Source organism: Pseudophryne corroboree, chromosome 6 (genome assembly GCF_028390025.1).
Source record: "Pseudophryne corroboree isolate aPseCor3 chromosome 6, aPseCor3.hap2, whole genome shotgun sequence".
NCBI classification, from domain to species: Eukaryota; Metazoa; Chordata; class Amphibia; order Anura; family Myobatrachidae; genus Pseudophryne; species Pseudophryne corroboree.
This window is the reverse complement of record NC_086449.1, coordinates 601,734,867-601,751,514: the sequence shown is the minus strand read 5'-3', so window position 1 is coordinate 601,751,514 and position 16,648 is coordinate 601,734,867. Positions and strand designations below refer to the sequence as shown.

Sequence of the window (16,648 nt, the reverse complement as noted above, 5' to 3'; positions counted from 1 at the left end):
CTTGTCATGGCCGAGACGATGAAATGCCAGCAACGTCGTCTGCCAAGGCCGATGCCCAATGTCATAGTACAGAGCATGTCAAATCCAAAACACCAAATATCAGAAAAAAAAGGACTCCAAAACCTAAAATAAAATTGTCGGAGGAGAAGCGTAAACTTGCCAATATGCCATTTACCACACGGAGTGGCAAGGAACGGCTGAGGCCCTGGCCTATGTTCATGGCTAGTGGTTCAGCTTCACATGAGGATGGAAGCACTCAGCCTCTCGCTAGAAAAATGAAAAGACTCAAGCTGGCAAAAGCAGCACAGCAAAGAACTGTGCATTCTTCGAAATCCCAAATCCGAATTCCGAGCCCACCCGCTGGCGGTGATGCAGGGCAGTCTGGAGCGACTGCTGATGCTGACATCTGGTCCGGACTGAAGGACCTGACAACCATTACGGACATGTCGTCTACTGTCACTGCATATGATTCTCTCACCATTGATAGAATGGTGGAGGATTATATGAGTGACCGCATCCAAGTAGGCACGTCACACAGTCCGTACTTATACTGGCAGGAAAAAGAGGCAATTTGGAGGCCCTTGCACAAACTGGCTTTATTCTACCTAAGTTGCCCTCCCACAAGTGTGTACTCCGAAAGAGTGTTTAGTGCCGCCGCTCACCTTGTCAGCAATCGGCGTACGAGGTTACATCCAGAAAATGTGGAGAAGATGATGTTCATTAAAATGAATTATAATCAATTCCTCCGCGGAGACATTGACCAGCAGCAATTGCCTCCACAAAGTACACAGGGAGCTGACATGGTGGATTCCAGTGGGGACGAATTGATAATCTGTGAGGAGGGGGATGTACACGGTGATATATCGGAGGATGATGATGAGGTGGACATCTTGCCTCTGTAGAGCCAGTTTGTGCAAGGAGAGATTAATTGCTTCTTTTTTGGTGGGGGTCCAAACCAACCCGTCATTTCAGTCACAGTCGTGTGGCAGACCCTGTCACTGAAATGATGGGTTGGTTAAAGTGTGCATGTCCTGTTTTGTTTATACAACATAAGGGTGGGTGGGAAGGGCCCAAGGACAATTCCATCTTGCACCTCTTTTTTCTTTTATTTTTCTTTGCGTCATGTGCTGTTTGGGGAGGGTTTTTTGGAAGGGACATCCTGCGTGACACTGCAGTGCCACTCCTAGATGGGCCAGGTGTTTGTGTCGGCCACTAGGGTCGCTAATCTTACTCACACAGCTACCTCATTGCGCCTCTTTTTTTCTTTGCGTCATGTGCTGTTTGGGGAGGGTTTTTTGGAAGGGACATCCTGCGTGACACTGCAGTGCCACTCCTAGATGGGCCCGGTGTTTGTGTCGGCCACTAGGGTCGCTTATCTTTCTCACACAGTCAGCTACCTCATTGCGCCTCTTTTTTTCTTTGCGTCATGTGCTGTTTGGGGAGGGTTTTTTGGAAGGGCCATCCTGCGTGACACTGCAGTGCCACTCCTAGATGGGCCAGGTGTTTGTGTCGGCCACTAGGGTCGCTAATCTTACTCACACAGCTACCTCATTGCGCCTCTTTTTTTCTTTGCGTCATGTGCTGTTTGGGGAGGGTTTTTTGGAAGGGACATCCTGCGTGACACTGCAGTGCCACTCCTAGATGGGCCCGGTGTTTGTGTCGGCCACTAGGGTCGCTTATCTTTCTCACACAGTCAGCTACCTCATTGCGCCTCTTTTTTTCTTTGCGTCATGTGCTGTTTGGGGAGGGTTTTTTGGAAGGGACATCCTGCGTGACACTGCAGTGCCACTCCTAGATGGGCCCGGTGTTTGTGTCGGCCACTAGGGTCGCTAATCTTACTCACACAGCTACCTCATTGCGCCTCTTTTTTTCTTTGCGTCATGTGCTGTTTGGGGAGGGTTTTTTGGAAGGGACATCCTGCGTGACACTGCAGTGCCACTCCTAGATGGGCCCGGTGTTTGTGTCGGCCACTAGGGTCGCTGAGCTTAGTCATCCAGCGACCTCGGTGCAAATTTTAGGACTAAAAATAATATTGTGAGGTGTAAGGTGTTCAGAATAGACTGAAAATGAGTGTTAATTATGGTTATTGAGGTTAATAATACTATGGGATCAAAATGACCCCCAAATTCAATGTTTTAAGATGTTTTTTAGGGTTTTTTGAAAAAACCACCCGAATCCAAAACACACCCGAATCCGACAAAAAAAATTCGGTGAGGTTTTGCCAAAACGCGGTCGAACCCAAAACACGGCCGCGGAACCGAACCCAAAACCAAAACACAAAACCCGAAAAATTTCAGGCGCTCATAAACTGTATCTTACCGGAGAGCTGCAACTACTATTACTTTAATAGTAAAAGTTGAAATAACACGTAGGGGTCTGTTTAAGATCCAACACAGTTTTGCCTCAATAAGTTTCATTTGTAATTGTCGCTATTCACAGAGATAACAAATATATTTTCAAGATAATTTGGCAAAAAAACTTTTGCCGGCTCCGGTAAGAGCTCATCCGGGGGAAGAGTACAGTAATAGTGTTTGTTATCACTTTACTACAGGGCTATAATTTGTCTAACATACTGCATGGATGGCTCACTTTGTGAGGCCACTAAAAGAATATCTTTGATGTATGATAATTGGGTTCATGACTCTTTTTATGACCCTTATTCAATCAAAACACATTTTTATTCTTAGAAATAAGATATATTTTATCTGGCACAGTATAGAAATAAACTACTGCAAACAACAGAGCTAGGTCTTCTGCAAAGACACATATGATTAGGGCTGGATTAAGGCTTGTATGGGCTACTGGGCAACTAAATTATGGGGGCCCCCTCCAATAAAATGGATGCCATGTCACCACTTACCTTGTCTCCAGACCGATCACTCTCCACTGACCAGCACTGTCGCAGCGTATTACATCATGTATGCGTTGCTGCCGGGAACTGCCTCCTGGCAGCAGACATGATGTAATGCATTGTGATGTTGCCAGGAGCCAGACAGGGCGATGAAGACTGGTCCAGATTAGGGCATTGTTAGTGGAACTTTGGTGCCCCAATATATGCCACACAATATCCCCCCAATATGCCCCATTGTTACCACATATATACTACACTGTACGCCCAAGTGCCCCCGAGTACTCACCTCCTATTACCAGCTCCTCTTCAATCCTTCTGGCTCTGTGTTCTCTATGAACAGTGCATACAGCACAGAGTGGCTCCTGAGTCCTGTCATCAGCGACATGGACATGATGTGTCATGTGATGCTGATGAGGGGTCTCGGAGCTGCTCGGAGCTGTATACAGAACACATTGCCGCAGCAGATCCTAGCTGAGAACAGGTGGGAACCTGTTTTCAGCAAAAACAAGTGACCTTGTGTGTGAGGGCCCCGGGGCAATCATCCCTATCATACTCCCCCCCCCTAATCTGGTCTTGTATATGATACATCATCATGAACAGACATAGGGGGCCAGATGTACTGAGCCTTGGAGAGTCATAAAGTACCAGCCAATCAGTTCCTACGGTAACTTCCATGTTACAGGCTGTGTTTGAAAAATAACAATTAGGAGCTGATTGGTTGGTATTTTATCACTCTCCACTTTATCCCTTATCAAGGCTTAGTACATCTCCCCCAGCGGCTGATTCAGAGGTGGATGCTATTTCGACTAACTTGCAGATGACTGATGCATTTGTATCTGCACATCCGTGGGAGCCGCACTATGCACAAGGAGATCTGGGGATGTGTTGTCACTCGCAGCCCCAAAATGCAGCAGCATGATTGACGTGCTGCTGGTGTTTTGGGGCAGCGACAGTAAGTGTTACAGAAAAGGGGGAGTTTTAGCAGTATTCTCTGGACAAGCTGAAACCAGTAGCTGATTAGCTAGCCCCAGCAGAGTGATTTGGCTGCACAACCTGAAGGTTACTCAGATGTCCAGTGGTCATGCAGTTGATCTAATGCTGCAGCCTCAGACACAGCAGCGGATCAGAAAAGCCAGCAGATGTGCGTCTTTTTACTTAAGATGCTTCCTGTGGTTTTTGCTGAATTTTGGACAGTTTGTGCGTACAAAGATGCAACAGCTGTGCTATAGCGTCCACCAGGAAGTTTATACAAATGCATGGGATTTTTTTAAGGAAAGTTATACTTGAGAATTGGCTTGAAAGCATTGGCTTGAATTGGTTCAATTTGCGTGTTTGAATTCTACATCTTATGTTTGCTTTCCCCCCCCCCCCCCCCCCCCCATAACATCCTGTCTGATTATAAAATATAAATTACTGAGAAAGGTACAGTATGTTATTAGTACTCTATGTTTTCTCACAGAATGTAGCATTATTTTACATTTGTATTGTTACCAAGTTGACTCATTGGAAAATGTTCGGGGCAGTTGACAGAAGTCCCCTACTCTTGGCCTGTGCTGCTGAGACAACATGCACTTTAAGAAACAGAGCAGAGCTACTGCACATGCCCATTGGTAGCAGCTTCTTTTACCAAGTTTGCTTGTATGTGTGGATCTGAGCACTCAGTCAATGCACTGGACCATAGAGTAGCTGCCAGGAAGAAGAGACAGGCACCTTACCATGAGGTGGGAGAATGTGTGCTTACAACGAGTAGGACTGTCCTTTACTGGTTCTGTTATGTTTGTGTATTGATGGATGTTTTACCTTTTGCTGACCACTTATGTTATTGATATTAGTTAATTCTGTTTGAAATAGCCTATATTATAGACCATTTATAGTGTTAATTATTCCATACACCAAACAAAGAGGAAGGGGGGTGCAAATCCATACACCATCCAGTGTACAAATATGTCCGGGGTCAGTACTAGGTTCTTCTACTGCTGCCCCCAGACTCCCGCACTTGCTCATATTTTCCATTTTTCAAGTTTTTACCAGACCTGTCCCAGTGATGTAAATGAGAATCCACTTGGGTTCCTTTCTCCAATGATCTATTTATAATGTTAAAAACCATTGTTGACTCACTGCGGTCCAGCCAATGTGAGTATAGCAAAAGGAGGGGATCTCTGAAGTCCGATTGTGAGGTCTCAGTACTGTGAAGCCAGCAGGGTTCCGGATGATAGCTCGATACCATATGGTAAATATGCATTATGGGGATTATTCAGGTTTATTAGCAAACTAAGGGGGTAATTCAGACCTGATCGCTAGGGTGCGTTTTTTGCATCCCTGCGATCAGTTAGTCACTGCCTACAGGGGGAGGGTATTGGATGTGTGCAGGTGTGCGATCGCATTAGTAGCAGAACTGCACAAACATAAGTTTGTGTATTTTCTGCTCAGCTCAGGACTAACTCTGCTGCTGCGATGATTGGGGCCGGTGAAACCCTCCCTCCAAATGCCTGGTCCCTCCTGCGTTTTTCCGGACACTCCTTAAAAATGGTCAGTTGCCAACCACAAACGCCCTCTTCCTGTCAATCTCCTTGTGATCGCCGTGCGTTCTAATTTTTCGCATCATCCCGTTGCTGACCGGCGCTCCCCGTTGCTGTGGTCCGGCGCGCCTGCACATTGCAGTGCATACGCATGCGCAGTTCAGACCTGACCGCAGCCTGTGAGAAAACGCACAGCAGCGATCAGGTCTGAATTACCCCCTAAAAGAGTAAGCAACTGGGCAAAACCATGTTGCACTGCAGGGGAGGCAGATGTAACATGTGCAGAGATAGTTAGATTTAGGTGGGTTATATAGTTTCTGTGCATTGCTTAATTTTTACACTGCAATTTAGATTTCAGTTTGAACACACCCCACCTAATTTTTAACCTCCCTGCACATGTTACATCTACCCCACCTGCAGTGCAACATGGTTTTGCCCAGTTGCTTACTTTTGTGGTTTTCTGACAAACTTGAATTAGACCCTAGGTCACCAGGGACAAAAGATTGACAGATGAGTTAACAATGCTAACGATCAACAGGTACAAAAGGTCAATGTGACATTGGTCGACACACATATGGTTGACAAAAGTTTTTTTTCCAACTTATTTATCATTTACCATCCATGAGGACTACGAATGGGAATAGTAACCTGTTCCGAGTGCAGTGGCAGCAGAGCGAGGTATCTTGCCCAAAGTGTGGCGAGTAAAGCGGGCCCGTGAGGGTACATGTTTACACTAATTTGGCTTAAATATGATTAAATATACAAAATTACAAAAAAAACTTGTGCCGACCATTTTTGTGTCGACCCTTTCCATGGCAACCTTTTGACCCTGTTGACCTAATGCAGGGCCATAACTACGTGTGTGTCAATTGGCTTGGCACACAGCGCAGTTGCCCTGAGGGCGCACGGCCAGCGGCATGTAATGAGTCAAATTGACTCATTACATGCCGCCTCTGAAGTCTGCGCCGTGAACCGCCGCGCTGTGGAGGGAGAAGAGAGCAGCGCCGGGCAGCGGAGAAGGAGTAGGAGGGAGGGGGACTAGAGCCGCAGCAGCGCTATTTCATTGGTAGTAAGCGCCGCTGCAGATGTCCCCTCTTCTTCCATATTGGCTGCCCGGCGCTGCTGTGGATACTGGGATGCGGTTCCTCCATCCCAGCATCCACAGCAGCGCCGGGCAGCCAATATGGAAGGAGAGGGGGATGCTGCAGCGGCGCTTACTACTAATGAAATAGCGCTGCTGCCGCTCCAGTCCCCCTCCCTCCTCCTCCTTCTCACCTGCCTGCACCGAGGGAGCTGCACGAGGAGCCTGTCAGCGGGGAGATGGTAAGTATGTATGTCTCTCTCTCTCTCTCTCTCTCTCTCAGGGGGACACCGTCTGCCATAACGTGTAAAAAGGGGGCCTGGCTGCCGCAATGTGTAAAAAGGGAGACTGGCTGCCGCAATGTGTAAAAAGGGGGACTGGCTGCCGTAATGTGTAAAAAGGGGGACTGGCTGTCGTAATGTGTAAAAAGGGGGACTGGCTGCCGCAATGTGTAAAAATGGGGACTGGCTGCCGCAATGTGTAAAAATGGGGACTGGCTGCCGCAATGTGTAAAAAGGGGGACTGGCTGCCGCAATGTGTAAAAAGGGGGACTGGCTGCCGCAATGTGTATAAAGGGGGACACTGTCTGCCGTAATGTGTAAAAACGGGGACGCTGTCTGCTGTAATGTGTAAAAAGGGGACGCTGTCTGCCGTAATGTTAAAAAAGGGGACGCTGTCTGCTGTAATGTGTAAAAAAGGGGACGCTGTCTGCCGTAATGTGTAAAAAAGGGGGCCCGGCTGCCGCAATGTGTAAAAAGGGGGACTGGCTGCCGCAATGTGTAAAACGGGGGACTGGCTGCCGCAATGTGTAAAAAGGGGGACTGTCTGCTGTAATGTGTAAAAAGGGGGATGCTGTCTGCTGTAATGTATAAAAGGGGCTCTACCTGGTGTAGTGGCGCTACTGTGCAGCGTAATTTGAATAATGGAGACTACTGTGCACCGTAGTATGAATTGCTATTATTTTGTGGCCACGCCCCTTCCCCATGAAGCCACGCCCCTATATATTTTTTGCGCGCCTACGCCGCGCACTGCCCCTGTCTTACATGGGGGGCGCCAATGTCGTTTCTTGCACACAGCGCTAAAATGCCTAGTTACGGCACTGACCTAATGCATGTATCCATATGGTGTCAACGTAATCATTGTCAATCTCTTGATCTACACCCAAGCCAGCACGGTAAGGACTGCTGCAAACTTGTCAGGTACTGTATAAGGGGTCTATTTACTAAGCATTGGATGGAGATAAAGTGGATGGAGATAAAGTACCAGCCAATCAGCTCCTACCTGTCATTTTTCAAACCCAGCCTGCGACATGGCTGGGACTTTATTTCCGTTGACTTTATCTCCATGCAAGGCTTAGTAAATAGACCCCTAAGTCTCCTAGAACAGCTAACATCCAGTGTGTTAGAGGTCAATATGCAGCACTTCCAACAAAAAAGACAATATAAGGAGAATAATCAGAGTCTAGCAAACTTGGAAAGACACAATGGGAAAGTTCTGTGTATACAGCCATATATTGATCATATACAGGTTGGTTCAGTCCCTTTACTTCTACCAGTGCTGTATTGCTGCTACGGAAATGACCAGGGAGCCAACATAAGAGCATGACCAATTGGATGTTATAATGCCATGGTTGATTTTTCCTACAGGGAACACCAATTTGCTCCCAGAGTACATCACACAAACTACAGCACAACTGGTATCTTCAGTTTCTAGTCAGGGACTTGACACCTGAGCATCTTTTTCCCCAAGCCATAAATAGACATAGTGGACAGGGCAAGGTTAGGACATGACATGACATCATTAGTGGAGTATGTACAGTTACATGAATGCAGTCAGGATACTTGACCTACTTGCATCAGACACATGCAGAAGTCAATGACCCCTTAAAATACTATTGGCTAACTAACAAACTCAAATGACTTATTGAAACTCCCTACAGTAGTATGAAATACAGAAATATGCGCTCTAGTACCCCAAGGACACACAGTGAATTAAAAATGAACACAAGCACACGTCAGAAAAAATTAGAATAATATTATGAATACAATTTCCAGCCTGCACTTCAATGTTCTTCTTCTATGTGTATATTCATAAAGAGGTGTTGAGCAAAATCATTGAAAAGTGATGACAGAGAAAGGTTAATGGCTAGATTGCTTGTCATTGACATAAGTTTCCAAGCAAGTGGTTTGCATTTGAATCATCAGTGAAACAGTGAGTTAGGCAATAGTATAACATAACACTTATCACATGAATAGTGATTGTATTTGTAATCTTCATGTACTCAGTGCCATTGGGGGACTACATTGAAGTTGGTCAATGACACCATTGACCAAGAGGATTAGCAAACAACAGTCATAACAGCAGACAGAAAAACAATCCCAGCACCTGCTTCTCTGAATTCAAAAGCAATGCAATGTATTACTACTGAGCCATTAGCCAACATGATCTGAGTGCAGTGCTCTGCCAAGTTACTATAAATTCTGCTCTTTTACAGTTACTGGAATAGAAATAACACATGTTTTACATTTTCCTGTATGAGACATGGGGTGATACTATACCTCTTGCTTGGGACACAAAAAATGAAGAAAAGACATTTTAAAATGAAGGTACTCTCCCAGAATTATCATCCTACCTAGGATGCCCCTCCTGAAGCCCGGGGGTCTTCTCTGTGCAAGTCTCACAGCACTGGACAGAAAACACTTAGGATGGAAGGTTGGTGAACTGAAAGAACAAACAGAACTTCAATAACTAAGATACTGTATTTTAGAGACTGAAATGTTCTGCCACTTGTGCATAAATAAAATATGGATCCTGGCTGAAAAAGATTATGACCCCTAGTACAGGTACATGGTCATTCCTCACCACAGTTCCAGAGGAAAAGTACAGATGAATATAAACCTCATAAATACTATTTAGCAGGGCCAGATTAACAATGGGGCGGATGGAGCTACATCTCCAGGCCCCAGATAAAAATAGGTCCATCACCATGATAGCATGATTATGATTAACTGTCCAGCTGGTCACATGGTTGCCATAAATAATACTTAAAATTATATTTCTAATTTCCCAACAAAGTAATGCCGTTATACTGTTTTTACATATTTTGGGAGACATTGAGGCTTATAGTGTAGGGAGTGTACATGACCCATATGTCACAGGCCACACCCACACAGTATTAGCCACACCTCCTCAACTTCTCACAGTAGGCCCTAGATCATTTTCAGCCCCAGACCCATGTAGACCTCAATCCGGCCCTGCTATTCAGTACTAAAGCTCTTCACATATGAAACATAAAAGCAAGTCTAGAAATGTTTTTAGTCCTGATCTATCCAGACACATATATAATTACCTACTTATGTAAAACTTATAGGGCGGGATGTACTAATGTACATCGCCGCCCATCGCCGCCCCGCGCCATGATGCTGATCGCATATGTACTAACATATGCGATCAGCATTGCGGAGGACAGCTCTTCCGATAAAAGCTGTCCTCCGCAATGCACAGCGGCAGCCTGACTTCCGGGATTCAGCCCCAGGAGTCAGTCTGCGCATGCGCGGGGTGACGGGGGCGGCCGCAGGGCATGCTGGGCGGGATCCGATCGGATCCCTCACACAGCGCTGCGGAGAGAAGCCCATAGGCTTCTATGGACTATCGCCAGCTAAAGCTGGCGAACCCCGCCGCGGCGCTGACCTGCCGGACGTGGGTTAGTACATCAGGAAAATGCGGTAAACAGGGGGTTTACCGCATTTTCCGTTTACCGCATTTTTCCGCTCATAGTCTTCTTGTAGCTATTTTGTTTTTCAAATATTTACATTTCAGCTCTTCAGACAGAAAAAAACGTGGAAAGGTGTGTGTGTGTGTGTTTGTAGTCCTTCCTAGGGATGGTGTGATACAAGATGTTACATTATGCTGGAATTAACAACAACAACTACTAAAAACTATTACAGGTAGAGTCTCCCACATCCCAAATTCTGAAAATATGGAATATACTGAGTGAGACTGAGATAGTGACACCTTTGCTTTCTTATGTTCATGGTACACAAACTTTGTTTAATGCACAAAAGTATCAAAAATGTTGTATACAATTCCCTTCAGGCTATGTGTATAAGGTATATCTGTAACAAAATGATGTGCTTAGACTTGTGTCCCATCCCCAAGATATCTCATGGTATGCACAGACTTTATTCCAAAATACATAAAAATGTGATATCCAAAATACTTCTGGTCCCAAGCATTTTGGATATGGGAGACTTAGCCTGTATATCCTTAAGGGCCCCATACACTAGTGCGATATTGCACGTTTTCGTGCAATTGCGATGAGTTCCTGAGATGGATAGCATGAAAAATGTCAAATTGCATGTACTTTTCTTGCAATTGCGTGCTCCCGTGTGTCACCCATCGCAATCGCAGATCACACATGCTGCACGTGAGATTTATCTCATTTGCATGGAAATAGGTTTAATAACATTAGATTGCCTGAGATAAATCACAATACACTCAAGTATGTTGCAGGCCTCCCGGGAAGCTCCCGGCCAGATTGCAGGAAAATTGCATGGAAGTCATTGCTGAGATACATCTCCCTAGTGTATGGGGCCCTTTAGATACAGAATACAAACAAATTCTAAAGGTACACTAGAACGATAATGCCCGATTTGCATGTAACACCAAGATGGCTGCATCACCTTTTGCATGCTCCTGATCATCTCCATAAAACAGCTGAAATTCACCACAACTGACCCATAAATCATCGTAAATATCCAAGGACTTACCTTTAACCTGTTCTACTCTACGCGGACATCTGATCAAAACCAACGGATTGCATTCCTGCGCTGAGATACACACTAGATTGAAACCTCTGCAACTCTCCACTTAGAAGTCCTTCAGTTTGGAATCTACTGTGCTCTGCATTGGACATCCCAGACAAGGTACTGTGAACTACAACCTATATTTGGCTCCATCCAGCCCCTCACTTAGACATCATTCACCTCTGTTCTCTGAGCAAAAAATAACTGACTTCTTGCATTAATCAACTAATATACAGCATATTCAGGCTCTGAATCACTGAAGGGTCACTGCTCACTTCAATTTGCAAGAGCCATTCCAAAGGACACATGTTATCACTACCCCCCACAAGAAATTTACTTCAAAGGCCTCTCACACTGAGATCTTTCACACCTACACAACAGGAATTGGACTCTAACACCTCTCCACAAGCCTGCTTTTGACTAAATCAGCAACAGAAAAAGCAGTTATTTTATTTACAGTATCACTTGTTTCAAATATACCCATTGTATTAAGGAGCAGCAATAGGTTACAGCAACAACGATTATAGCGATTACAATCTAAGATGGCGCCGCAGATGGCTGCCTCGGAGCTACGCAGCTCAGCCAAAATACCTGTTTCCCCTTGTTTTCCCTTGCCCTTGTCTACCCCACCGGTGACCAAATACAGCAGGGAAGCCCTCCTTAGTTGGAGCGCTCCCGAGGTGCTTACCACACGTTCGGGCCCGTCGGCGGGCAGATCAGCGGCCCTTGCAGCCCTCGCTGCCCTGTGTGGCAAGGATGCAGACGTTGTGGACACCGAAGTGGATGACCGAGCAGCCGCGCCCCCCCGCAGCCCAGGTGGCGACTGGCGGATGGATCACCGGCCCCGGAAAGAGAATGACGGAGGCCCTCATGGCGGCCCTAGTAGAAGGACCTGGACTCAGAGGACAGGCTGTCGCGCAGGCGCCCTAGTGAGGTGGCGGCGGCGAGGGCACCGGTCTGCACTACCCGCGATCCTGCTTTCGAATGTGCGCTCACTGGCAAACAAGTTCGACGAATTGTCCCTCCTTCTGGGCAGCGCAGGGTCAGGCATTACAGGGTCATCTATCCTCTGCTTTACGGAGAAGTGGCTGGACGACCATATTGCAGACAACCCGATGTCTCTGCCGGGCTTCAGTCTCTTCAGGGCCGATCGCTCCAAGGTTCTCTCAGGAAAAACGAAGGGTGGTGGCATCTGCTTCTACATCAACGACGGATGGTGCACCAATGTCACGATCATAGGCAAATCATGCAGCCCTCACCTGGAGATGCTGAGTATCAACTGCAACCCCTTCTATTCCCCCCGGGAATTTGCCTCAATTGTCCTTGTGGGAGTGTACATCCCCCCACTCGCCTGCGCGAACGAAGCCCTGCACCACCTGGCCATATGTATATCCGACATAGAACAAAAACACCCAGACTCTCTGCTTATAGTACTGGGTGACTTCAACAGAACTAACCTGAGCAAGGAGCTACCTAAGTACAAACAACAAGTCACGTGTCCCACTAGGGAAGGGCGCACCCTTGATCACTGCTACACTACCCTCAAGTCTGCCTTCCGGTCTATCCCGCGTGCTGCACTCGGCCTATCTGACCACTGCCTCGTCCACCTACTCCCTACCTATACACAGAAGCTGAGAGCAGTTAAGCCTGTCGTTAAGACTGTCAAGAAATGGACCAATGAGGCCAAGATGAAGCTCCAGGCCTGCTTTGACTGCACGGAATGGGGGGTCTTTGAAGCCTCGGCAACCGACCTGAATGACTTGACAGACACTGTCACATCCTACATCAGCTACTGTGAGGACATGTGTGTACCTACCAAGACTTACCGCATTTACAACAACAACAAGCCCTGGTTCAATGCCCAGCTCAGGCAACTTCGTCGAGCCAAAGAGGAGGCCTATAGCAGCGGTGACAGAGCACTATACAACCGTACTAGGAACTCTCTGACTAAAGGAATTAGGCTAGCAAAAAAGCGGTTCTCGGACAAGCTGACAAACGATCTCTCCACCAATGACCCCGTATCTGTATGGAAAGGAATGCAATCCATAACCAACTATAGGAAAACATCAAAGTCCACCGCCATGCACCAAGACCTTGCAGATGAACTGAACCACTTTTATTGCAGGTTCGCAAAAGAAGTCCCCTGCAACCCAAACAATCACCTCTACGATGCCCCGAACACCGACGGCCAACCCCAGGCACTGCAAGTCACCCAAGAAGAGGTGGAGGCATTGTTCAAAAGGACCAAAACCAGGAAAGCTCCGGGTCCTGACGGAGTGTCACCATCTGCCCTAAGAGCATGTGCGGGTCAGCTCGCCCCCATATTCACCAAGATCTTCAATAAATCGCTGGAGCTACAGAAAGTCCCTTCCTGCCTCAAAAGGTCTACTATAGTCCCGGTCCCCAAGAAACCCACTATCACGAACCTGAACGACTACAGGCCGATAGCACTGACGTCTGTGGTCATGAAAACGTTCGAGCGTCTGGTTTTGAATCACCTGAAAACTGTGACTGGCCCCCAACTGGACCCCCTGCAGTTCGCCTATCGCTCGAATCGGTGTGTCGAGGATGCAGTCAACCTGGGCCTGCACTACATTCTACAGCACCTAGACATTCCCGGTACCTACGCGAGGGTCCTGTTTGTCGATTTCAGCTCGGCCTTCAATACAATCGTCCCCAGCATCCTCCACCCCAAATTACTTCGCCTAGGGGTCCCAGAAGCTACCTGTTCCTGGATAATAGACTTCCTGACAGATAGGACACAGGTGGTGAAAGCGGGGGAATTCACCTCTCAAGCGCGGTCCATCAGTACAGGGGCCCCTCAGGGCTGTGTCCTCTTACCCCTGCTCTTCTCCCTGTACACAAATGACTGTACCTCAGAGGCGCAATCAGTAAGGATCATCAAATTCGCCGATGACACCACCGTCATTGGCCTCATCAAGGATGGGGACGAATCGGCCTATAGACGGGAAGTAGACCGGCTGGCCCAGTGGTGCATCCACAACAACCTTGACCTCAACCCCCTCAAAACTGTCGAGATGATAGTGGACTTCAGGAAGAAGTGATCTAGTGCACCTCCGCTAACGATTGCTGACAGTGTGGTATCGCTAGTGGACTCCTTCAAGTTTCTAGGAACCACAATCTCCAGGGACCTTAAATGGGGGTCCAACACTGACGCCACTGTTGGGAAAGCGCAGCAGAGGTTGTTCTTCCTCAGGCAACTAAGGAAGTTCAACATCCCACAGAAGCTCCTGCTCCTCTTCTACTCCGCGATTGTGGAGTCGGTACTGTGCTCCTCGATACTCGTATGGTACAGCTCCGCCAGCGCGAGGGACATATGCAGGCTCCAAAAGGTGGTCAGAACCGCAGAGAAGATCATCGGGGCCGACCTTCCCAAGGTCGCTGGATGGCTAAGCTAAGCGACCCAAGTGGCCGACACAAACACCTGGCCCATCTAGGAGTGGCACTGCAGTGTCACGCAGGATGGCCCTTCCAAAAAACACTCCCCAAACAGCACATGACGCAAAGAAAAAAAGAGGCGCAATGAGGTAGCTGTGTGAGTAAGCTAAGCGACCCTAGTGGCCGACACAAACACCTGGCCCATCTAGGAGTGGCACTGCAGTGTCACGCAGGATGGCCCTTCCAAAAAACACCCCCCAAACAGCACATGACGCAAAGAAAAATGAAAGAAAAAATAGGTGCAAGATGGAATTGTCCTTGGGCCCTCCCACCCACCCTTATGTTGTATAAACAGGACATGCACACTTTAACCAACCCATCATTTCAGTGACAGGGTCTGCCACACGACTGTGACTGAAATGACGGGTTGGTTTGGACCCCCACCAAAAAAGAAGCAATTAATCTCTCCTTGCACAAACTGGCTCTACAGAGGCAAGATGTCCACCTCATCATCATCCTCCGATATATCACCGTGTACATCCTCCTCCTCACAGATTATCAATTCGTCCCCACTGGAATCCACCATCTCAGCTCCCTGTGTACTACTTTGTGGAGGCAATTGCTGCTGGTCAATGTCTCCACGGAGGAATTGATTATAATTCATTTTAATGAACATCATCTTCTCCACATTTTCTGGATGTAACCTCGTACGCCGATTGCTGACAAGGTGAGCGGCGGCACTAAACACTCTTTCGGAGTACACACTTGTGGGAGGGCAACTTAGGTAGAATAAAGCCAGTTTGTGCAAGGGCCTCCAAATTGCCTCTTTTTCCTGCCAGTATAAGTACGGACTGTCTGACGTGCCTACTTGGATGCGGTCACTCATATAATCCTCCACCATTCTTTCAATGGGGAGAGAATCATATGCAGTGACAGTAGACGACATGTCCGTAATCGTTGTCAGGTCCTTCAGTCCGGACCAGATGTCAGCATCAGCAGTCGCTCCAGACTGCCCTGCATCACCGCCAGCGGGTGGGCTCGGAATTCTGAGCCTTTTCCTCGCACCCCCAGTTGCGGGAGAATGTGAAGGAGGAGATGTTGACAGGTCGCGTTCCGCTTGACTTGACAATTTTCTCACCAGCAGTTCTTTGAACCCCAGCAGACTTGTGTCTGCCGGAAAGAGAGATCCAAGGTAGGTTTTAAATCTAGGATCGAGCACGGTGGCCAAAATGTAGTGCTCTGATTTCAACAGATTGACCACCCGTGAATCCTTGTTAAGCGAATTAAGGGCTCCATCCACAAGTCCCACATGCCTAGCGGAATCGCTCTGTGTTAGCTCCTCCTTCAATGTCTCCAGCTTCTTCTGCAAAAGCCTGATGAGGGGAATGACCTGACTCAGGCTGGCAGTGTCTGAACTGACTTCACGTGTGGCAAGTTCAAAAGGTTGCAGAACCTTGCACAACGTTGAAATCATTCTCCACTGCGCTTGAGACAGGTGCATTCCACCTCCTATATCGTGCTCAGTTGTATAGGCTTGAATGGCCTTTTGCTGCTCCTCCAACCTCTGAAGCATATAGAGGGTTGAATTCCACCTCGTTACCACTTCTTGCTTCAGATGATGGCAGGGCAGGTTCAGGCGTTTTTGGTGTTGCTCCAGTCTGCTGTACGTGGTGCCTGTACGCCGAAAGTGTCCCGCAATTCTTCTGGCCACCGACAGCATCTCTTGCACGCCCCTCTCGTTTTTTAAATAATTCTGCACCACCAAATTCAAGGTATGTGCAAAACATGGGACGTGCTGGAATTTGCCCATATTAAATGCACACACAATATTGCTGGCGTTGTCCGATGCCACAAATCCACAGGAGAGTCCAATTGGGGTAAGCCATTCTGCGATGATCTTCCTCAGTTGCCGTAAGAGGTTTTTAGCTGTGTGCGTATTCTGGAAAGCGGTGATACAAAGCGTAGCCTGCCTAGGAAAGAGTTGGCGTTTGCG

The 16,648-nt window shown here is 47.4% G+C and overlaps 1 protein-coding gene and 1 long non-coding RNA gene across 10 annotated transcripts in view; one reads left to right on the top strand and one right to left on the bottom strand.

Moving 5' to 3' along the window:
- LOC134933077 (uncharacterized) overlaps window positions 1-9,168 on the bottom strand; it is a 108,697-nt gene extending 99,529 nt beyond the window's left edge. For both annotated transcript variants that reach the window (XR_010179597.1, XR_010179598.1), the window contains exon 1: window positions 9,084-9,168. This is a non-coding gene — a long non-coding RNA (uncharacterized LOC134933077). The remainder of the gene's footprint in view (window positions 1-9,083) is intronic.
- Window positions 1-16,648, top strand: part of LOC134933075 (uncharacterized) — a 181,961-nt gene that overhangs the window by 153,243 nt on the left and 12,070 nt on the right. For 3 of the 8 annotated variants that reach the window (XM_063928025.1, XM_063928026.1, XM_063928024.1), the window contains exon 4: window positions 8,946-9,163. The exons of the other annotated variants lie outside the window; for them this stretch is intronic. In XM_063928025.1, the coding sequence (XP_063784095.1) occupies window positions 9,157-9,163 (7 nt within the window). In that variant the 5' untranslated portion in view covers window positions 8,946-9,156. The remainder of the gene's footprint in view (window positions 1-8,945; window positions 9,164-16,648) is intronic. 8 annotated transcript variants of the gene reach the window in all.